At 38.5% G+C, this 24935-nt stretch overlaps 1 protein-coding gene across 1 annotated transcript in view; it reads right to left on the bottom strand.

Moving 5' to 3' along the window:
* The window catches only part of plxna2 (plexin A2), a 204843-nt gene that overhangs the window by 97070 nt on the left and 82838 nt on the right, over positions 1-24935 (bottom strand). The window contains exon 4 of the mRNA XM_082146376.1: positions 21502-21636. Coding sequence (XP_082002502.1) covers positions 21502-21636 — 135 coding nt within the window. The remainder of the gene's footprint in view (positions 1-21501; positions 21637-24935) is intronic.

Here is a 24935-nt window from a genome sequence, read left to right as displayed (position 1 = left end):
ACAACCCAACGGCTGATCTTAGACCTCTGCTTGGGATCTACAGTATGAGCTATTAGTTCATTAGTTCTCTTTTCCATAGTCCTCAGAACACCCTCGCTGTCACATGCACCTGTCTGACGAATGGAGAGAGTGATATAGAATGAAAGAGAGATGAAGGGTCTGAGGTAAATGATTAAGAGTAGAAACATGGAGAGAAGAATGCAGAGAGGGGTTAGAAGCAGACGGAAAGTATATGAGGGTAAACTGAGGGTAAAGGAAATCCTGTTCTTGTGTAGCTAGACTTGATTATCAGCATACAGAACAGTCTGATCAACATTACAGCTTGTTCTGGCCAAGAACTGCTGATAGGCAGGAAAAATAGTCTGAACAATATGCATAGTGACCTTTTTTTTTGGGCATGATGTTATAAGTTCCAGTGGATTTTGGATTAAAGACAGATCAAAAATGTCTTGCAACTTATATACAAAAGAGAGAGTGTTTATTGCTGTCGGGGCACGTCTGAAAAGATAAATATAATGGAAATATATTTGACTGTATTTTTCATTAGACAAATGTAGCCTTGGTGAGCATAAGATAACATAAAAACATCTTACCAACCCCAAACTTTTAAACTGTAGACATCTAATGACTAAAATGAAACTCTTGAATATCTCTCAATACAAAAGCCTCATTCCTGCAGCTTTGGAACTAAATATCAAAATAAACACAGACTGATTAAAACCTACACACACTGACTCCTTTTTTTTTTTTTTTTGTATGAAAGCTCATAATTTTGTGTGCAGGACAGAACAGAAGGTCCATGAAGGGTGGGCTTTCCATCTGAGCTGAAACTACAGAAAACCAGAAGTCTCTCATGTACAAATACTGTATCCAGATGTTCCCGTACAAACACATGCACACTCAAAAGGTTCATGAAATCCACATCTCGGTTGCCATAGAGACCAGTCCAGGCATTGACCCCCTACCCCTCTCCTGGAGTGAGCCGTAAACAGCTGGTACCTCTGGGACACGCTGCCACCTACACACATACACACACTCACACATTCATTTTTAATGTGAGATACTGAGCACTGCACCCACAGCAATGAGATCCATCGATCATGTCCCCTCTGACGCACACACACAGTGAAATAATCTCACTGACACATAAATCCATCGGCGCTCATGGAAAATCAGAGAAAACCAGTATGTTCATGTGTGTATGTGTGATTCATTATCCACCTACGCGAATAAATCATACATATTCCTTAAATACGCACAGGAAATTAACATAAACACTTTCATAATTAATTAAAGACCATGAAAAGCTTCCACACCGTTTTATTTTTGAGACAGGATTTTTGAGCGAGACATATCATATCTGATTTGACAAAATTCTGTGGAGCAGGATAACATCATCAATGTTTTTGCTCTGTATTATTAGAGGACTTGGAATGTGTAAATGTTTATTTTAAAAAACACAATTCTGCGGGCAGAACATTTTTTTTTAATGAATTATAAAGATGCATTAAATTGATCAAAAGTGAGAGTAAAGACAATTAAAAATATTTCTACTGCAAATAAATGCTGCTCTTTTGAACTTTCTATTCATCAAAGATTCCTGGAAAAAATAATAATTCTGCAAACATATTAATAATAATATAGTAATAATAGTAGCACTGTTTTCAACATTGATGATAAATGTTTCTTGAGCAGTTTTTGTACTGTATTTTGGACCATAAGAGACTTCTTTCAAAAAAATAAAAAAGTCTTACATATGCTAAAAGAGAATTATATTAATTTTATCAACGTTTAGCGGTGCACTATAGTATATACTGTAGCAAATGTAAAAGCTAACCAACAAAGCTATTAACTCAAATTTGGGTTCTTTTTACATTTAGACAGTCAATTTACACAAAGTCAAGTCAAACACACACCTCAGTTTTAAGCACAAATTCTCTGGTGATAAATTCATGCTTGGCTAAGCTGAGGGCACCAATTGACTGACTCTTATCCCGTCCTGCGCAATGTCTCTGTGGAGTCGAGCGGCCTAATCTGACCCCTCTAATCCCAGCAGAGATACCAACCAACACACACATCTGCACAGATAAACACACAAATCAATGAAGAAAGATGGTTTTTGCAGCCACATTGAATACATGGGGGCTAACAGGGTCATGCTAACCAGCCAAACCTGCCAGACACTCACTTCGTCCCAACGGCAGTTGCTTTCAGAAAGCCATATTATATATTCAGCAAACCCACTCGAACTGCAGCGCAATAAAACATTCACACATGTGAAGTGTAAGTTACTACACACACACATGCACAATTGCTTTGTTTGCACAACTCTTTCAGCCCTTTTCACTGACTTCTCACTAACACTCACAAACGCATGTGTGTGTGTGTGTGTGTGTGTGGGTTGAAAACTCAATCAAAGCATTCTTGATTGCGTGAAGAGGCCTCTCAGCAAGACTCCAACGTTCTGTAGGAGAAAGATGGCATGATAGAGTGAGCGAGTGAGAGAGAGTAGATAAGTTCATCAAAGTACACGAAGACAATGGCTAGCAAGCAAGCATCACTAGTACCATTGCTCATTTTTAGTGTTGATGAATGAGAATGATACTGTACCTTAACCTGTAGCCTATAGTTTATCAAAGAGATGTGTAGGCTACTATTACTTTTCTAAGTGATTGGACTTACAATTTTAACCTGGCACACAATAAAACTGAAAGAATTTTGAGAAAAGACTTGAGAACTGAACCCATAATGATCACATTGCTAGCAGTATACTCTACTAGCTAAGCTAATATACCAGCTAACTTTGTTAATAGAGGAATCTAAGTCATATCTAGGTTCCCAAATGGATTTTAAAGCCTTTAAGTGTTAGAAGCCATGAACTAAACCAACCAGATAAAAGGTAAATCACAACATTAGAGTTAATTGAAAATCATACAAAAAGACAGGTTCAAGACTGTGTACTTGATGGTAAATAATTACAATACCATGAAGCACTGCGAGTGACAATCTAATTAAAAACAATTGAGAAATATAAAGCTAATCATGTTTAAAGACAAATATATTTATATTTTAGGCACTCATCAAGAACTGATTTATGTATTTTTTGCCGTGATTTGCTTGACGCAATTCTCATGATTAGTGGAGATTTTTTTGCATAATCATGGGTTATGTATTTTTTCATCAGGAATTCTGCTGTTGAACATGATAAAAAAATAATAAAAAAAGTGAAACTAATGCAGGCTGATAGCTTCAACAATATTATATACCATCAATTATCAACCTCACAGTGGGTCTGTCTTTAAAGATTTAGAAGTTATCGTTTAAAATCAAGCCTTCTATGGAGACAATGAATGGGATTTTTACTTTTAGAACCTGACTGTTGCACTCTATAGTGCTCTACCACCTAGCAATCACTCAAAATGCCCTTAGCAGCATGCTAAGAATCCTTCAGATTAGCATAGCAAAGCCCTAACAAGCAGCCAAAGCAATCTAGCATCATGACTGCGAGTTCTGCGTGGACAGGCACTAACATTTTCATCAGAAAATGTAAGAAACATGTTTTACGGTTAAAATATAGACACAGCAGAATAGCACAACTGATTAGGAACTATATTAAAGGCAAAAGCGCAGCATGTGTGCTCATGGGGTGACCTTTGAAATCCCTCTCCACTCCGAACTTAAATGTCATATGGACTTTTTACTGTCCGACAGAATAATACACATAAATCAAAATGAGATAACCTCACAGCTAGCTAGCTAACAATATTACAATGCAACAGTATTAGTATTAGCTTAGCTTTAGACTATTTCCGGAACACAGCGGATTTCAAAAAGCATTAGAGAGTTGTTAGCCAAAAATCAATGGTTATTTCTGAGGGATGCATCCTCTCTGATTGTGTTTTAGATGAAATGTGAAGGCTCTTAACCTCCGTGTTTGAACAGAGCTTTGAGCCTCCTCAGCGAACCGTTTCTTTCCCATCAGAGCTATTTGTGTAACGGATTTGGCCTGAACGTGTAGATTTAGCTCGACTGAAGCATCTCGACGCTTTAGCACCATGGGGCTATGCAAGACTGCTATAAAAAGCTTCTGCAAGCCTCTACCATGTTAAATCTCATTCAACGTACAGACACAACTTCTGTGAGGGACGTGTTCCTACTGTAAATGCACATCGGAAAGTCGACAGCGCGTCACAGAGTGTAAAAATGCTAAAGGTTTAGCTGGTTAGCATTTAGCTTACTTCAGTCACAACTTGCAATTTACACAAAACAATTTATAAAAGACAAAACACTTTTATTAAAGGGAAAGTTCATCCAAAAAAATAACATTCAGTCATAATTTATCCACCCTTATGCTGTTGAAAACCTGTATGACTTCTGTCACAAATACAAAAAGTTTTTGTTTACGCAGTGAAAGTCATTGGGCTCAAAAACAACACTTTCATTGTATGAAAAAAAGAAGACACTTTTCAAACATCTTTTCATCCCAGAGAAGAAAGTCACAGGTTTTTACAACATAAGAATGAGCAAATTATGGCAATTTCATTTTGGTTTGAATTATCCCATTTGATGCATTTCATATTTTGTTAACAGCAGTTGTAAAAATTCAGATAGCACACAAAAAATGTATGCACTTTCAGTGAACTGGGGTAGAGTTTACGGGAAATGCATGCGGGCTGTAAAAGGGTTAGCGAGACAGACAAAGGAGGAGTGGAATAATAGAGAGGTAGACTGGACCTGAGATACGGAGCTGGAAACTGCAGCCAGTCGATAGAGAGTGAGTACATCAATAATGTATGACTGAAATCCTCTCACCGGGGTTGGTGAGGAGAGGGGCCGCATGTGTGTGTGTGTTTGCCACATTATTCCACCATGACTCGCACAGGCATATGTACAAAATCTCTGTCAGAGCTGACAAAATAGTGATCCACACCAGCTCACCTGACAACAGTAGTATCCACATACTGTGACACTAATGAGAGGAAGGTGCACAGGCGGCCTACGTTTGCCTCTTCGTGGAGCGCAGCGCCCGGGCGCAGCTGTCGGGAGGGCCTGGAGCCCCCTCTGGGAGACGCCGGTAAAGCCCTGTAACCTGTCTGTCCGTCAGCCTGTCAATTAGCCCCTGACACCTCCTCTACAATGTGCCAGGCAGAAACAGGTCTTGAACTTTCTCTATGTAGGGGGCATTCGCTCATGGTCCTGGTCAAAACCCAACTGTCAGATAAGCTAACTGATGAGACCTACAAATGTGATTACCCTCCTCCATCTGCAACACCACATTCAGACACAGAACAATACTTTAGGAATCAAACACGTTATCTAATGTAGTCACCAGTAATTTCATTGATGTGATTCCCATTGATTGTGTAGAACAAAGATGGAGAGGTTTTAATAAAACACAATAGTGGCTAGTATTAAATCCAGATCCCAGAGCAGCAGTACGGTGGTCTCTAAACTGATAATTCAGTTCGAACTGACAGCAGGCAGAAGCTGAGCTACTGTCTGAGGAGTGAATAATTCAGCTGTCAAAGCTCAGAGCAACAGGCTGAGGGCCGTCTCCCTCACACACACACACACACACACACATGTTCAAGCAGTGGTGTATAGCAGCAGGGGAGATGATAGGGGCCTTATTGATTTCAAGAAAGCAGCCAGACAGTGGGTCGCTCTGACCCGGGGCTGCATAATAATCCAGGTTTGATTATGTGAAATTAGAGAGTGTCATAGTGTGACTGCATGAGGGCTTCTTTTGTTAGCCGAAGACAAAAGACATCAAAATTCCACACTTGATTTCAGCACAAACTGTGTGTTGTGGTTTAAACCCCTTTCCATGGCTCTTTGTCTGCCAATCGCCCACCCCTCCGCATTTGTGGAAATCTCTAGCGTGTGTGTTTGTGTGTTGCATGCGTGTGTATATACAGATGGTGGGTTTGGATGCACCCCACTGCTCTCTTGGCTGCTCTGCAGGCGTATGCTCAGCGTGATCGGCTGGCCAGGTTTGGGGAGAAGGGGGGAAACACCATGATGGCTCAGGTGGCCCAGTCTGGTACCAGTCATATCATAAACAAGATTCTTCCATTCAGCCGCAAGCCCACTGCGGACCTGTGAAAAACCAATTTTGCAGACGCAACTGATGCCCCATGTTCCTATTCCCTTAACAGATCATGAGACGGTTATATGATAGAGACATGTCCCGATTTCTTTCCCTCCTCCAGGACAGCCAAAGGAGGAGGTAGATGAGCTCTAGCAAAGGAACCCCAAAACACCACTGCAAGAAATAATGGGCCCTCACTTTGTAGAAAAACGTGAAAGGAAACACATGCGGTTCAATTCGCCTCATTTAATCCAGCCGCTCTGACAGTACCCTTCTGCGACGATGTCGAAGAGAAAGTCATGAAAATATTCCGGTAATGAGCCTTGTCTGTCTTTGGGTCTCATTTTGTACATCCAGCCAGCACAGTGAGAGGCAAATGTGGCTCATTTTTATTTGACTGGATGGATCTGCACCAATCACCTTAAGCTTCTGGCTTATAGCTAATACAAAACGTATTTCTTTACCTTATGGTTTTAGAACACGGTTTCCTTGTATTAGTTGCCTGCCATTTGCTATGCCTGTTCCATCAAAACAAACTTTAGAGACAAATTTCATTCAATTGTTTTGGGCCCCATCAAAAATGCAACTGAATATTCAAGATTTGGGTAAAAAATGTAAAAAATTATGTAAAAATGTTAATTAAAAAGCCCCAAATCACGTCATCCTTACTCAATCCCTATTTTTTACTATTACTATTTAAAAAAAATAATATTCGTACTTTTCTCCAATAAATAATTAAATCACAAAAAAAAAAAAAAAAATTATTCGTATACACAGTTATTTTTACGGCTGACCTTACTGCATAAATATTTGTAGGAGTTTCCATTTCAGATGCAAAATTTATGTATATATAAATAAATAAATCAATTGAAATGTAATTTTTTTATAATAAATAAAGGGTGTCCTTGTAATACTATACCTGCTGTAAACCAGCCGTGTGTCTGGTGCACACCAGCCACAAAAGTAATACTTCAATAACCTCAAAAATCCTTACAGGTCCAGGGCAATCTTCATTCAATCCTTTATGAAATTTCCTTCCCACAATTCATCACTGTCTCCGGCATCTATCGCCCACCAGTGTGCCTCTCGCTCCCTGTTGAGTTCTGTCAGCATTGTGCCAGCGCACCACTCGAGACTGACATCCATCACCCACTCGGCGTACGCTCGCTGCATTAGTATTATCACCCTGATGGTAATTCACGGTGCATCACACGCTCTGAACGGATATAATTGAAGACAGTGCTTCTGTCAATAACTTACACATCTAACTCTAGAGAGCAGGTCATGTAGCGGAGATGGGAAACCTGACGGTGCAAAACCCGGCCTTATTAAGTGAGTCCAAGACCATATGAGTATTATTAACATATCAAAGGTTTGTACTGACATTAGAGTCTCAGAGTGTGTCCCTCAAGAGTAAATGACACAAACATGAAGCGTGCAAGATGCATCCATCAGTACGGCTACTAGTGCTGACAGCTCTCGCAAAATGATCTTCACAGGAGGACAGATGCGGAGCTGCTAGATTGATTCTTTTCACTGTTGGCCGGCAACGCGTTAGGACAGACATCAGAGCCGCTCTTCCGACACATGCTGTACCCCGAAAAGGCAGAACTTGCCACTACCGCTGCGTAACCCAGAAAAAACAATCACCTCACGCCGTGCAGGGTGTTTACAATTGCATCTGAGCCATTAGCAACCCAGACAAAGAGCATATGCAGCTCTGGCAGCGCCCGTGTTGGTGGGAAGGCAAGCAGGGGTGGGCTTCACCCCGGACTCGGCCAGGACCGGCAGCTAAACCTGCAGAGGTGCTCAGGAGGGGAAGCGCTCGATCTACAGGGGGCTTCATTAACAGCCTCTCGCCACAAAACAAGAGGAGGAGTGCTGGGCCCACTGCGACATTCAGCAGGGATACATTGACAGGATCTGTCTGGAAGCACGCAGACACATTATGGGCTGGCACAGCCTGAGACTCCACTCAAATTTGGGCAGATGTAATCGATAAAAGAAGGACAGGGGTTTTGTTATTCCGGTATCTCTGAAGCCAAGGCTTTAAAAAGCTTGGACTCGATTAATGAGAAGTATCTTGGAATCGCTGCCAGACACCAGATCAAGCCAAATGAGGACGGAAATACAAAGAACCTGTTTTGAAAGACACATGGAAATGGTGAAGTCAATAGCCTCTGCAACATAACAAGTCCATTATTAGTTAGCCAAAATATTAACAAACGTATTATCCGGATAGCCAACACATTTATTATCCTCATAAAGAGAAATTTAGCTATATACTTGAAATGCAAAACAAAGAGGGATATAGAGAAATCAGTCAAATATATTTACCATCTTCTAAAATAATGTTGTTGTTGTAAATGATTGTAAAACAATTATTAGGGGCTGGTAATGTTGTAGCAATTTAAGAAAATGTATTTGGTTCCATATTTTTGTTACAACATCATAATATTATTTGGTCATATCTTGGTTTAATTCAATCTGTTAATTAAGAACTAAAATATAGAAAATTGAATACGTCATAAAGGGCGTGGAAATGTATTGAATGGCAATAGGTCAGAGACGATTTTTGACCACTTCATAAGTTTGTTAGTAGTATTTCGTTTTGTATAAATGATATCTTTCGATATTTTGTTGATCACTTATTTTGGATTTAAATAAATAAGAAAAACAAATAACGCCTGGTGGAATAAAGTGTGTAACCAAACACAAGCCCACTACCATGCTTCAGTGGCCTTGAGAAAAAGCCGAAACAAGTACATCTAACAACTAAATTTACTCTAAAAGCATTAACCAATGTAGTTGTGCCTTCAGGTTCCTTAACATTCCTCAAGAAAAAGAAGCCCTGAGATACTGTATATAGAGAAAGATACGGTTGTTGTTTTCCACAACACCGACAGGGAAAGTCATTTCTGAGACAGAGCGAGAAAAAGACAGAGCGAGTCACACGGCACTGCCTTCGTCAATTAGACAGCTAGCGCTAATGATAATATGCTAGCAGAGTTTCTTGACAGAACCGAGCCTGATTACTTGAACTGGAAGTCACTTCTCCATGAGACTCCTTTTTTGTTTAATTAGGCTTGTAAATAATTATTACAATTAAAGCCTGCAATTAGGAGACTGAAGCGGCATTATTAGTGATGTGACGGATGTCAGGGAGACCTCTTGGTGTGGTGGGGCACGCACAAAAGCTACGGCATTATGCAGTCATGTGCTGACAGCTCGAATGACTGTTGATATGCTAGAACATTTTAATTGCAGATGGTATTATCTTGCTATCCTCACGTCTGATCCCTGCGACAACAGCGCAGTTGCTTGAAAGTGTTCCTTTCAGTGACTCTAGGAAAAATATCAAGTTTGTGTCAGATATTTCTCCTAAAATTCCTTTAGAGAAATACAAACAGAACCAAATGATAGTATACATGATGTACTTCTTTTAGAAGCATGGGAGATCTCTTTCTTGTCTTGCTTTAATTTCTAGGAAAATGTTATTGCTGAGAAGTTGCTATATCAAAGATCGGGAGACTTGATTGTTCTTCTCAGAAATGCTTCATTTAAGTATCAACTGTGTCTCAGATGCTTCTAAAACTTTGAAAAAAAAATAGACACAAATGAGAAATGAGATGATTCTAAGATATAGATAGCTAAAACTGAGAATTTAGTGTGAGATGTGTCTTCTGCTTTAATCTCTGGGAAAATGCTCAAAGGTTAAAGCTCTGGAGATTACAATTCTCACAATTTAAGTATCAACTTTGCCTCAGATTATCATAAATCTCCTTAAGGGAAATAAAGATCAGATACAAATGAGAAATGAGATGATTTTGAGAAACAAGGAGTTAAAACTGAGAATTTAGTATGACAACCATGCAATCTCTTTCTTGTCTTGCTTTAATCTCCAGGAAGAGTTTTTGCTCAGAAGTGTCAGAGCTCTGGAGACTTGAATTGTGATTCTCAGAAATGTTTCATTACTCTTTAGGAGTTTTGGGAGAAATATCTGAAACCAAGATGATCCATTAACGTAACGTTTCTGAGAATCACAAAATTTCCAGAGCATTGATAGAACAACATCTGAGCGATGTAAGCATCTATGTAGACGCTTGATACTTCAATGAAACATTGCTAAGAAAAAGTAAGAAAGGGATTTCCTATGCTTGTCAAAAACAAAATTTCTCAGTTTTGACTTATGAGAATGTCTTATGTTTCATTTGAGTTAGTATTACTTCTCCTAAGGTGGTTTATCTGAGCCAAAGTTGATACTTACATAAAAAATATCAGAGAATCACAATTAAGTCTTGAACTATGAAAGAGAAATCTCTGAGCAACAGAATGTTCCTATAGAGATAAAGACAAAACAAACTCCTTACATCACACAAGTATCTTATGTCTCATTATCTTCTGCCTCAGATGTTTCTCTTAACACACACAAAAACAAAACAAAAACCCCCCCGAAATAAATTAGACACTTCTGACATCCAAGCGGTTAAAACTGATACATTTGTTGCTTTAATCTCATTCGATCGCTGAGGTTGCTCTTTCATAGATCATTTGAACTTTTCCAGCACTCTTTTTGGACGTTTTTCACAAAACAGCAGGGAACGTGTTTAGCCACTCATCACCGCTAATGCTTGTCAAGCCGTTTTACGCTATCGACATCTCTCATTGGGTGGTCCGACTCGAGATTGATGCACAACAGAAAAATTGCAAAGCCGAATGCACCCTCTTCCCTCTGCCGCTCTCAACCACGGTTCTGCTTACTAGCCGCGTTATGCTGCGCCCCCACAGAGCCACCGCTCTCTTAACAAGGCATCCAACGGCCCCAAAACAAGCCACGCAAGCAGATCTCAAATATCCACCACCTCATTTGAGACTATTAAATCAACACCGCACTGAAAGCCCCTTAGAGGCTTGTGAGACAGCAACAAGCATTCAGCAGGTACAGACAGTGCCGATAGCGCCTGCCTCCACTCTTAATAACAACCAGCATGACACTGGCTTGTCTTCCTTCGCTGTACTAAATCTAGGACTAGCCTGATGGGTCAGAGGGCGACATGGGGTACAACCGGGCTGTTTACTAACAAAAACAAAGACATTTCACCTCAAGGTCCAAATTCTCAGCTGAACAAGAGCCGCTGCTAGTTCGCCGAGCAGCAGAGCAAATTATTTATTGACAGCGCAGCTTCCATTGAGGGTGGAAACACGGCGGGACGGAGGGCAAGAGAGAGCACCTTGAAGCCGATGTGTATTTTAATTAAACACTTGATTGGGGCCGACAAGAGTTTTGCTATCAAATAATGAGGTTAGGACTGGCCAATGGTTCTTGTGCACCAAACCTGATTAGTGCAAATCCTCGCTTAAGTCAATTAGCAATGCATGAATGCAAGAGGAGGGATGCATTTCATGTGATGGTGACTGCTCCACATTGAGGGTTCATTCTTGTCTTGAAGGAGTATCTGTAAGGGTGAATAGCAATTGTGACCATATACAATTGACCTTTAGGGTGACCCTGGCAGTTTGATACACAACACCAGGTCAGGCGCTGACCCGAAGACCGCAATATACGCGGTGTTCAGGCATAAAGCCACCTGGTGTCTGGAGAGAGTGTGAGATTGGAACCGGCTTTCACAGAATGAGTCGGCTAAATAGCTTCATCAATAACGCTGGACGCGGGACGTATCGACAGGGGCATTTATCCTGATCTGTCCCTCTGTCAATAGCAAGTGAAGCAGTCACGTTGACACTTAAACGTGCACCTTATCATTGGAATTGATTCCCCTACCTGTACTTTCTATCTTGCAGCAGTGACCCCCTAAAAATTATAACAGACACTATTATATCAATCAGTCCTGCCATTGTGTTAGCAAGATTGAATTGCTAATCAAAAAGAATGATTGACAATAGCAAAATGCACATCACTGTTCATTTAATGGCCTGCAGATGTCAAGCAGTCCAAAAGCCCTCTGTGTAGCATCAATGATCTTTTGCTATCATGCATCACAGACTAGTATTGTCCAAGCTCTGGCGTTCATAAAAACACAAGCATCTATCTATCTATCTATCTATCTATCTATCTATCTATCTATCTATCTATCTATCTATCTATCTATCTATCTATCTATCTATCTATCTATCTATCTATCTATATACACACACACACAGCAAGTTAATTGAATAAACTAGTTGTTTAGTAACAAGCAACAAAAATGTTTAATTTGTTAGCATTAGCTAATGCATTAGATATCGTGAAGTAACAATAACAGGATTTTTACACCATTTATTAAGCTTGGCTAATGTTAATTTATAAATATAGTAGGTCAGGTTTATTTATTTAGCAAATTTCATACACAATGGTTATTCAATTTTGTGAATTGAAGTGAACAGTGAAATAATTTTATAAAAAATACAAATAATCAAATGTACTATTTTTGTTCTGTTGTGTTTATTGTTAATTCATATTTGTTAATGCATTAACATTTATTTATATAACTTTGCGATGTTAAAATGTTTAAGTATGTTACATTTACCATTACTAATACATGTTAATTTAAATAAATAATAAAATTAATACCATCCTGTTTAGAATAATAAATAATGTAAAAGTGCTGCTCATGATAGCTGTTGCCTTAACCTACTGTGATGTAAACAGATATACGCAATAATGGATACGCTGGACTGGTCCAATTTCTCATGAATACAATGGATCTCATTTCTCATTCTTTATTCTTAAAAAAAGAACATTTTCATTCTTCCCCGTCAATTACCATGGCAGCTACAGTTAATCTAAGTCTTTGTCCAGGGCAGCATGAATGACAGTGATTGGTGGATAGAGGGGAGAAAAGAGGTCGCTGGTCAAGACACACTCCTTGTTCCCATTTTTTAGCAAGAGCAGCTGCACTTTCACAAGGTGACCAGGGGTCAAGGCAATGCTAGGGGGCATCTGAGGCTGAGAAGGCACTTTTTTATTGGCAAATATGCTTGAACTTTGGGCACAATTCCTCAGTTTAGCTCATTGTTAGCTGAGCTAGTCAATAACGGAAAACGGCAAAACAGAATTCCAGGCTCTGGGTCTTTTCCTGCGCATTGTGTATAAGAATCAGGAGCTGTGCGCACACACTTCTGTTAAGTGAATATTAATGCAGCTTTGTTCTCATTAATCACATCCTCTGCTCTGTTGATTTCCTGTTAGCCCTTTCATCATATATACCCCCATCCCCCTAACCATGCTACAGTCACCCAAACGCTGACATCCAGACACATGCGCACACATTTACAGAACGCCACACACACAGACACAGAGAAACCAGTGGCTGTCGGCCAACTCAATCTGCATGCAGGATGAGGGCCAGTTCAAACCAAACAAAGGCAAACAAGAGACTCCAAAGGCACCAGGCGTAAATCACAGGCTAGATATGGTTTCTTGAGGGCACAATCTGCGCAGACAGGATTTCACTTAGTTGACATTTGACTATTTGCATAAATGTAGAAATGTTAATAAAATTGTGCGATACCTTTTTATATGTATGTATGTATGTATGTGTAGTTCAGTCATGAAACTCTAGAGGGCGCAGGCTGAGAGGTCCTTTACATGCAATCTACAAGCAATTACATCATTACCGCATGACACAAGCTGATTGGCCTCTTTATATCCTGCAGCCAATGAGATTGCTCACTCAACATTTAAATAGTCTGGTTCATTGTTTGCTGTAAGCTAGTCATGCAGCTTGTTATTAGAGTTCCCCCGAAACCCTCTACCTCCCACAGCTCCACCTGTCTAGATCTGCTACGAGATTTATCTATTTATGCAGCAGCAGCAGCATATCTTACATCTCACAGCAGCATGTCTGTGTATCTAGTAACACTAGCAAGTTCATGTTGCTGTCAGGGGCTGGGCTGTTCAGAACTATGGCCTCAGCATTATAAAATACATAATATAAAAAAAAAAATAAAAAAAAAATTGTGAGTCGTTTGCCACTAATGAGTAGTTAAAAGTTTTATTGTATGACTGATTAAACGGTAAAACGACAATTGGGCAACAAAACACTGACAATCTATTTCCAAGCACTTATTTTATCCTAAAAAACATAAAACTTCGAAGTTTCACTTAGAAGTTGGTGATATATAGTACATTCAATTAAATTCTAAATAACTAAAATGTAACTAATGTATACAGTGGATTTTTTTTCACTGTATTCACACTGTTTTTTCACTATATTCAAGCTACTTACAATTTTTACAAATTACACTATCCCTATTTGGAGAAATGTTACATTCAATCACAAATGCCTCCAATTGCAATGGCTCTAAATTTGCCTAGGTCAGCGCTGAACGTGGAGACAATCTTCAGCTAGATAATGGAAGAAGAGTGTTATTTTAGGAGCTGGCTGGAAATGGACTGTAGAAAAGAGGAGAGGGCCTCTAAACAATCTTACTCCGGGTGAAAAATCCCATTTCCCTGCGTTTGATAACCACACAGTTCATTTCCTACACATTTCCCAGACAAAGGTAGTGCAGGCCTAGAGTGTCTCTCTGTGCGTGTGTGTGAGTGAGAGATCAAAACGGTAAATACATGCATATGACTCGAAGTACAGTTTGTGTGTGCGCCAAAGGAGGCTAACGCTATGCAAAGACATAGAGCAAATAATCGGGTTCTTCAAGACGGGGAAAAAGGGAAGCCATGCATGGATTTTAAATTTCACAGCTGAGCACTTGGGAGAGAAATTGCCAGGGTGGAAATACGGAGGCTCCTTTATTTGGTTGATGATCTCGGTTACGTCGCTTTTATGAGCTGAGGTGGGGAGGCGAGAGATGGGGCCGAGGATAAGGAGCAGATCTTGGATTCCCAAGTTCAGCCTGAACGTTTACGGCTATATGAATGACAGCAACATATGCAGAGAATCTGGTTTGGTTGTGAAAGTCAACACTTCATTCACAAGCTTCTCCACATTAGTCACGGCATTGGAAATGTCACGCCACTCTTAATAGTGGGCGTGGGATGGACAACGTCAGATCAATCTCAAGTCGGGTTTCTAAGGCCAACTCACAAAATCAAACTACTGTGCGAAGCTTCAGAGGACGACACTGATGACTCATAATGCATGTTTAGAAAAGAGGCATTTGCCAACAGACATGTTCACATCTTATTATGCTTTTGAAGCTATGCTTTCATTGCTCTGAATGGATGCTTGGTGGGTTTTGACCTATGGTCCCAGCAATTAAATGAATAAATGATTCATTGTGAATCGTTCGCCACTAATGCGGTGGGAGTTAATAACAATTTTATTGTGCGACTGATTAAACGACCAATCAAAATAGTGACAATCTATTCTCAAGCCCTCTCCTGCCTGATTGAAAAATAATTGTCACACTGATGTGCCATTTCAGTTTTCTGCATCAGGTCTTTCAATTAAAGTTAGAGATAATGTGCTATATTCATAGATTTATAGTGAATAGAAATAGAAAATAGAAAGTGTTGTAGAATCTCACCATATAAAAATGTCTTTGTTTTTTGAGTTTTGTGTGCTGATATGCAAAAAGGTTAGTCAGACCAACCTGTAAGGCAATATTTCTTTCCTCCTCGCAGTTTGCATAAGGGATTGGTTTACACGCTTCGATGAGAGCGAGACCAGGGCCGTAGCGTTTGCTGGAGTTGGTTACATGTGTTGGATTTGCATATGGCAGCAGGTGTGGCTTTGCTTGTGCACAGGCCTCATTTGATTGTGAGGTCGTACAGATGACACATAAGCACTGTTCCCAAAACCAGAGAGCTCAGCTCAAACGTTCATCCAACACATCATATTTAAAAAAATATGAATAAAAGGTAAAAAAAAATCCCAAAATGTGTGTATATACTATATGCACATGCAATATTTATAGACATTTCATATAGAATACATCCAATACACTATAATATAAAGTCCAGTCTATCTATCTATCTATCTATCTATCTATCTATGTGTGTGTGTGTGTGTGTGTGTGTGTGTGTGTGTGTGTGTGTGTGTGTGTGCGCTGTAGTGCATGTAGATTACTTACAAATTTTAGTTTACTGCAATTACTGATTCCAAATTACAAGACAATCATCTTAGTTAGTAACGTAGTCCATTACACATTTAAGGTAACATAATCTGACTACTTTTTGATTACTTTTAGATTACTTTTGACCTAACCCATTTATCATATTGATTTGAATAGGATAATCTTGTACCATACTGATAAAAATACAAAGAGAAAGAAAATATATTAGTAACCATTAAATAAAAGTAAAATATAAAAGTAACTAATCTGATTACGAATATTTCAAAATGTAATGTAATCTGGATTACGTAATCAGATTCCAAAATTATATGTATATGTAATCAGTTACTACCCAGTGTGTGTGTGTGTGTGTGTGTGTGTGTGTGTGTGTGTGTTTGTAAGTTCAATAATAACAATTACATTTATATATAAAATACATATATATACATATAAAAATAACTTTGCATTCGTAGAGTGTACCAATTCTGTCACGATTCAGATTCAGGATGCCGTCTATGCAGCACACTAGGTTTTCAAACACAGACTCCCACACGCATGGCAGCAGTTTGCCAAAGAGGTGACAAATAAAGACTGTTTACAGTCAGTTAGAATGTAAAACCTAGATGAGATATTTTTGAAACAGTCTTTGACACACATTTAGCAAATGTGCATGACATCGCTAAGTCTCCATGTCTCTTTCAACGACTCCCTTTTTGTTTCCCTCGCTCGCCACTCTCTCCCCTCTGTCTCTGTAAAGCTGTTATCAGCTGAAACAGCTCTGACCTTTCATAGCTGTTAGCCTCTGGCTCCCTTCCCCAGCCAAACAGCCACAGCACTTTATCACAAGACTATGAATTACCACAGAAAGGACACCATCTCACCGCCTGCGTGATCTAAGACTGTAGCCCTTCATAGACACCGCCTGCTTCCAAGTCCTTCATAGATATTCTGTAAACACTTTTGACATAACCTGTATTTTTTGACTGCTCTGGTTGTGGACACAACCTATCTGGAGCTCATTTGTCTTTCAGTTCCAATAACTACGGACCATTAACATGGTATTCGTACATATACACTGAGACAATGAGCCCTAAAGTCTATGCATGTGTGTATATACACACACATGTGGTGTGTGTGTGTATTTCTTTTTATGTCAGTGTGAGGCAATCCGTTTCTAGACTATTTGTGTGCATGTGAGGGATGGCTATGCATTTGGAATGAGCTGTATTTATGAGTCTTTGAGAAAATGCACAATATATGGCATCATAGAAAAGAATTATAGATGCAAAATGGGAATGGCGGTAGTGTGAAACGTTTGTGGGTAAAGATGGAGTGTCTGTGCGTGTGTGCATAAAGTAAAATTACATGCTGGTTTGAGCATGTTTGACTGCTAACCGCAAATCCACTGCTGGCCATGGTGTCTGATGCATGCATGCATGCATGTAAATATATGATTATAATAAATCTATCCATCTATACCCACATATCCATGTGTACTGCATTCTTCACATTAATCACAAGCCTTATTAAACATTACCATTGTTTAGTCTCAAAAAAGGGTGCATCTACATTTAAAAGAACATAAAATAATATTCGCAACACATTTAAGTTTCATAATGTGGAAAATAATATAGGACAGGACTTGATTTTATCAATTACCAGATTGACTAGATCATGACAAAGTAAAAAATGCTATAATATTACTAAGCGATGCACAATATATCTGGATGATATCCAATTTTTTATTCTTCCTTCCTTCCTTCCTTTTTTTTTTTTTTTTTTTTACCAGTATCAATCGTTTTCACCTATTTTTACATTTTAGACATTTTTTGCTGTCATTTAGTGCCAACTTTGCCTGTAAACATATAGACAGTATCCTACAAATCCCCACAGAGCTGCAATAACTCCTCTAGTTCAGCCATTTTGTGAAGTGTGAAGCATGACTACGCCGACTGACTCCTCAAACAGCGGCGTGCTGGGGTGACGGGGGCCGTGCGGTCTTTAGCAACGTTTTTTTGTTCCTCTCAGCCCAGCAAGAGAACGTCTCACACCTGCATCCTGAATATTGACACAACTCACAGAAGATACGGCAGGCGTTATGAAGAGAAATACTTCCGAGAGCAATTCAACCTGAGTCAGACTGAAAGAACTCATTGAGCTCAGCGATGCCTCTCAACGTTGTCTTTTAATAAGCTGTAATATTGAATTAATCACCTGAAACACTTAAAACAGGACAAAAGTGGGTGAAGAAATGATGGAACGTGCTTATGGCTCTTTTACGATGGGATCGGATTGAATTACTGCATGAGAGAGACGAATCTTATGAGGTTTCAGCGAACACGATTCCCTAAAGACTGTTCAGCGCTAGTGAAGAGATACACAGGAATTTATTTACACGGCCTAATCCCAAACAGCTACATTTGTTTTCCATAAGAGAACAGGGATTTTCTAACTTTTTGATGCCAAAGACCCCCAAATATGATGATCCCACTTCCAAAAATATAAATAAAAAAAGGCAGCTATAATTTGTCACCTATACAGACTCATTTAGAGACAAATATAAGTCTCATCTTATTTTGTTTGCCACAACTGCCCAATCAGAAACAAGTATTTAAAAAAACTGCATAATAATTTTTCATATTTTACTTATTTTACTCTACTTTTTTAATTAAACTGAACTGGAAATAATGGAATTAATCAAATAAAAAAAGAAAAGAAAACAGTACAAATTTATATCGAATAAAAAAGTTTGCTTAAGCAAATTATTAAAATCTTATCTGGAAAAGTTACTTTTTATATATGTAAAAATGTAGCATATGAATTCAAATCAGAAATTCTTATCACAGTAAACATTCAAAACCAATTTGTTAAAAAAAGGATTTCAGGATTACCTTGGACAGCTTAAAAAAAACCTCATTTTGTAAAATACTTTTACTTTTTCTTAAATTTTTTTTGGCCCCAGTTTGAAACCCCCTGAGAACTAGACCACAGAAAACCCCCGAGAACTTGAAAACTAGTCACGAACAATATAAAGTCAAAAATAGACTAAGTCCCTAAGTTTGTAAAACCAAAATTGCAATGGAAGTTTAAATGCATAAACATAAATATTTGTGGTAATTGACAGAATACCATAGATGTTGTCAATAGAGTTTGAACTTGTATTTAACTCTAAATATAGCTTTACTGAAACCTTACCTTTAAAAATATAACATGTTTTATTAACAACATTAGCAATATTAGCAAGAAAGAAAGAGAAAAAGCAGATGATGCAAGGGCCCTGGACTCAAGCCACAAAGTTGATAAAATGCTGGGGTCACTTCTACGTGCCTGATAGGTGTGACAGGGTGTGTGTGTGTGTGGACACAAAGTGCTGACTCAACAAGTCTCCTTCTCTTTCTCCTCCCTTTTCCTCTCATCTGCTGCTATGCGTGATGCCCAGTGGGGCCGACCCAGCGGGCCGCCCGTGTACAGATATGATGTGAACCTGTCAGCCCGCTGTGCATTAAACCACCTCTCTCATTACCGCCACACCCGACCCCATCCCACTGCCCACGTGTATCCCAAGAGGAGATATCAACCCTCTACAACGGATGCTAAAAAAAGCCTGGAGACGCAAGCAACCGGTCTGGTCATCCATCTCTGAGCAGAGACAGTATTGTTTCCTTTCCTTCTCTTTAGAGACTGTTTCTCTCTTTTTCTTCCTTTCGTTCTCTTTATTTTATAGTCTGAAATAGGGTTGGGCGGTATGATGGTATATATTTGTCAAGGCAAGAATAATTAACTCTGTTGCATTAAACTAGTTAAACTGATTTACTTTATAATTGCTGGTTATTTTACAACACCCTCAAACCACTGCTCAAATCATCCAATAGCATTTATTATGTTTCACCATCTTGAGACTTTGTTTTTAACTCTTGATATATAATGTGAATCAACATTACTACCTAAAAAAATTACATATTTTGGGTTTTAAATTTCAGTAAAAATAAATGTAGCCTATGGAAGACTAAATATTGCCTCAGAGTAAAAAAAGAAAGAAGGTAATTGTGAGAAGTTTAAAAAAAGAAAAAAGTCACATTGAGGAGAGATAAAATGTCAAATCATCTTAAATAAAGTCGCATTGTGAGATAAAAGCTGCAACTGTGAGAAAAAAGGTGCAAAAAAACAAGAAATTATGTCATATTGTGAAAATAGTCACACTAAGGTATGGTTTCATCCACCTATTTATACATCCATTTTGGGATATCGAAATGGAAAATACCAAGATACACATCAAATCTAAAATTGTGCATAAAAATGTGCTCAAGTGAGGTAGATATATTTTTTATCCAATAAGAAGACATAACTAAGCACAAACTACGATGGAAATACATTTAGGGCATAAATTCCCTCAAGTGCACAACAAAAAAACACATGTGACTTTGCCTCACTGGTGGATGTGATTGGAAGTTATCCAATCACATCCACCGGTGAGGCAAAGTCACATGAGTTTTTTGTTGTGCACTTGAGGGAATTTATGTGGACCGCTGGACCAATTTCAATGCACAGCATCTCAAATGTGTGTTTGATCATTCTGAAATGCCTGAGCCAAAGTCTGTCATCAGAATGATTTGGTTTAAAACTGTCTCACATGATTGCGTTCCCAAACACCAGCATCCGGACACAAGATAACATGACAGGGTTTAATGTGTTTCGTCATTAATGATGTAGGAAAGAAGAGCCACTGTGGCTTCCCCGATTACAGCAACTTCCATTTTTATTACAGGTGTTTTGTGCCAATTTCCCATGAAGTGACGATTTTTTTCTCTCTTGAACACATGGGATGGAAACTCTGCTTTGTTCAACAAATGGTTTATGCGACACTCCAATTTGCGAATAAGTTAAAATCGCAACTTTGGATGGAAACATAGCTACTGTGAGATATAAAGTAGCAATTACAAGAATACAAGTCGCTATTGAGAAATAACTTCACAATTACCCTTTTTTGACTCAGAGGCCAAGTGTTTTCCATAATATCTTGATGTATAGGGTTACCGTGATATAAAATGACTCATACCGCCCACATCTACTCTGCAATGCATCCCATGGGAAGTGTTGTGTGTATTGATATTATATGAGCAGGGTCTCTCTCCATCTCTCTCTCTCTCTCTCTCTCTCTCTCTCTCTCTCTCTCTCTCTTCATTATGCTGTCAAGAGAGGGTGACCTTGTTCTCTCTCCATCTCTCCTCCTTCAGCTGTCCCTCCATCACTCTCTCCTTCACTGACACAGCTACTCTACCCTCTTCCCATTTCTCTCTTTCATTAATGGATTCTGTCACGTTCTCTCCGTCCTACAGCTGTTATGAATGGAAGAAAGAAGCAGAGAGGGGAGAGAATATACATGTATATATTCAGACCTGTCTCTCCGACATGACGTAGATGAAGCTGTTGTCCAGGGAAAAGGCCATGTCTCTGAGAACAGGGCTTCCATCTTTGATCACCGGCAGAGTTTCATACTGCACGCCACCTTGAGGAGGACCGTCAACCCGAATCTAAGACAAAAAGAAGAAAACATGGCATCATGAGCAGAAATTGACCGCTTGTCTTACATTTTCACCATCTGAAAATTAGGCTTAAAAGATTTTACAAAAAAAAGAAAAACATTTCAAGGCAAAACTTCAATTAGTGTGTGTTACTTTTCATATTATATATATATATATATATATATATATATATATATATATATATATATATATATATATACAGTATATATATATGAAGAGTTCAGATGCAAAAGTGCCATCTGAAATTTTCTTCTAGAATGATCATTTTTACAAAGCTTGTATATTTAGGTTAAGTGATTTCACTTAAATGACAATTAATAGGTAATTTGCATTGCCATTTAAGTGAAATTATTGAACTTAAATATACGAGCTTGATAAAAATTATCATTCCAGAAGAAAATTTCAGATGGCACTTAGAACTTTTATATCTGAACTCTTCATATATAAAATGTAAAATATAATATATATTATGAAATGTAATAAATGATTACAATATATAATACAATTGTATAGTACAATTCAATTGTTCTCTCTCTATATAATTGTATTGCTTATAATTATTCAAAATAGGACAAGAACAATTTAATAATATTATATAATTGTATTACACACACACACACACACACACACACACACACACACACACACACACACACACACACACACACACACACATCACTGATTCTTGAAATAAGGGACAAAACATGTCCTCCATCAAAATGTTGCAATTTTCCTTAAAAAACAATAAATTATTTCATTTAAAAAGGCTTTAAAAGTTGAATATGAAAGACTTGTATATGCTTAGACCCTTAGTTTTGTATATATATATATAGTTAGGCAGATGTACAATATTTTGTAAACTAATAATAATATATTATTTATTTATTTTATATACACATATTACATAAAATAAAATAAAAAATAAATAAAAAAAATAATATATAATATTACAATTATACAATTTTTATTAGCTATACAAAATATATTAGTACATTTATTTTGAGTAAAATAAAATAAAAATATGTATAGAATATTATCTTTTTTACAATATATTTTAATTAAATAGATTGAAGCGGTCAAAAAACAATAAAATCAAATGAAATATGAATTGACGTCACAGGTCTCCTCCCACTGCATTCACCCGCCCCAAAAGACAATTGAAAGCCCAGGACACATTACGGCTGTCCTGCATGGAGTTTGATCAGGGTTAGTCCAAGGGCATGTGTCTGTCTAGTACTGCTTTACAATAGAGCAGACGAGGAGGCTGAGGACGACCCAAACAAAGACCCAGGAGAATTAGCGAACAGAGCAAAGATCATTCAACAAAACCAATCAAAGGCTACGGTTATGATTACTGCCAAATCTATAACCAAAACAGTTGTCATTCTCTGCAGTCTTTCTCAACACAATTCTGGCCAAGAGTAGAGAAAAAAAAAAATTCATGTCCACGCTACACTAAAGCCCTGTTCAAGCATTAGTCCACTCCAGTGAATGTAAAAACCATCTGTGAGCGGCAGACTCCCAATCCACTAAACTGACATTTACAGCACACAACGGTAAATGTGTTCATACATAAAACATGTCAGCCAGTCAACAAGACCCGCCTCCTTTTGCTCGGCCGAGCATGACCCTGATACGACCTGGTGCGCACCGCAGGGACCTTATGTCATGGAGAACTGTGTGTCCAGTAGTCCGCGGAGGGCACTTTGAAGAACATACTTCATTTGCAGTCAGGAAGTGGGTCTGGCATTCTGGTTGTAGAAGTAAATGTTGTGTTCACTGGTCCGACGGGGGACTATAAAGCAATCAGACATGGACACCGCAGTAGGTTCTGTGGACGTAACTGTAAAAGTGATGGGAGGCATGCAGCTTTAATGGACTAATATATCTTGGTGGATAGAAAAACTAACCCCTGTTATATAATGTATACTTCACACACTTTGTTATGATGCTTGCATTGAAAAGCCATTAAAATTATCTATAAAATGTATATAATTGGAAGTACAGACGAAGAAGATCCCTGCTCTAAAGTGGCAGGCTACATGTACAATTACTTCAGCTACACTGACCCAGAATGCATTTGGAAATGGATTTAATCTCTTTTCAAACTGTCCTTCTTCTATTTTTACTTTTTCCCCCGACCACTGATCTGTCAGTCACCTGGCTTGAGTCTCGTTCTGTCATCATTGTTCTCTCTGCCTAAGGTTTGTCTTCTCCTTACAACCTTCTGAAAGATTTGCTCATTACTTTTTCATTATTGGCACATTCTTTTCTCTCTCTCCCTCGTTCCCATATGCACATTATAGATGGCTTCCGTCCCTTTGGCTCCAGTGTAAGTGCAGCTGTCTTTCTCAGAGCCCACGCAGAACTACTCCCGACAATCACATATCATTCTGTGTGTTCTGTGTTGAGTGCGTGTGCACACTGTCACCTACTTTAAATAAAGATGAGCATTTTACATGTGCTTGTGTATTAGATTTTCATGTCAATCAGCACCGATAATCATGACAATCATTTAGCTTATATATGCATGCTACACTGTCTCTTTCTTTTTCAAATAGTCATTTTGCATGTTCATTTATAGGCTTCCATATACAAGTGGCTCTTTGTGTATATATTGCTCTATGTGTATTTGCATGTGTGTTTGTATTTGTATTTGTATGAGGGACTTCTGAGACCGTCGGTCCCTTCCAGCTACACGTTCATGCCAAGAGGATGCTTTTGATGTGAGAATGTAAGCGTGCAACAACAAAAGTGCTTGAAGAGAAACCAGAAACAAATTCTCTTGCTGTTTAACATGATAACAAACAGCAAAACAGTCTTTTCCACACTGTACATGTGCGCATTATACGTAGATACTGTACGTGCACCCACATCTGAAACGACCTTTAGGGTACCTCGTTCTGAATACATCCCATTTTCAGATTATTCACGTTAGCCAACTCTTCTCGAACTAGAAACGTACTGAATACAAATCAAAAGATTTTGAATGCTCACATCCACATATCCCTCCCACCACTAGAGGGATACTCGACTCTGTTTACATCTAAAAGTCTTTATTAAAGCACAACTCAATCTATCTTTAAAGCGATTACATGACAGAGTAGACGTAAGGGAAGAAATCTAAGAGGGTAATTTAATTCCGACACAAAGCACTGAAACATAAACCTGCTCAAAGAAATTCAGCAACAGTATTTACTCTCTTGTCTATTTTTAGCCATAACCTCTAAACCACATTAAGTATGAATGATCAAAGCAGAAAAAGTACCAGAAAAAACCCTGTATGT

This window comes from Leuciscus leuciscus (assembly GCF_965113295.1).
Source record: "Leuciscus leuciscus genome assembly, chromosome: 18".
Classification (NCBI taxonomy): domain Eukaryota; kingdom Metazoa; phylum Chordata; class Actinopteri; order Cypriniformes; family Leuciscidae; genus Leuciscus; species Leuciscus leuciscus.
The sequence above is the reverse complement of the archived record's forward strand: the minus strand, read 5'-3'. Positions and strand labels throughout refer to the sequence as shown.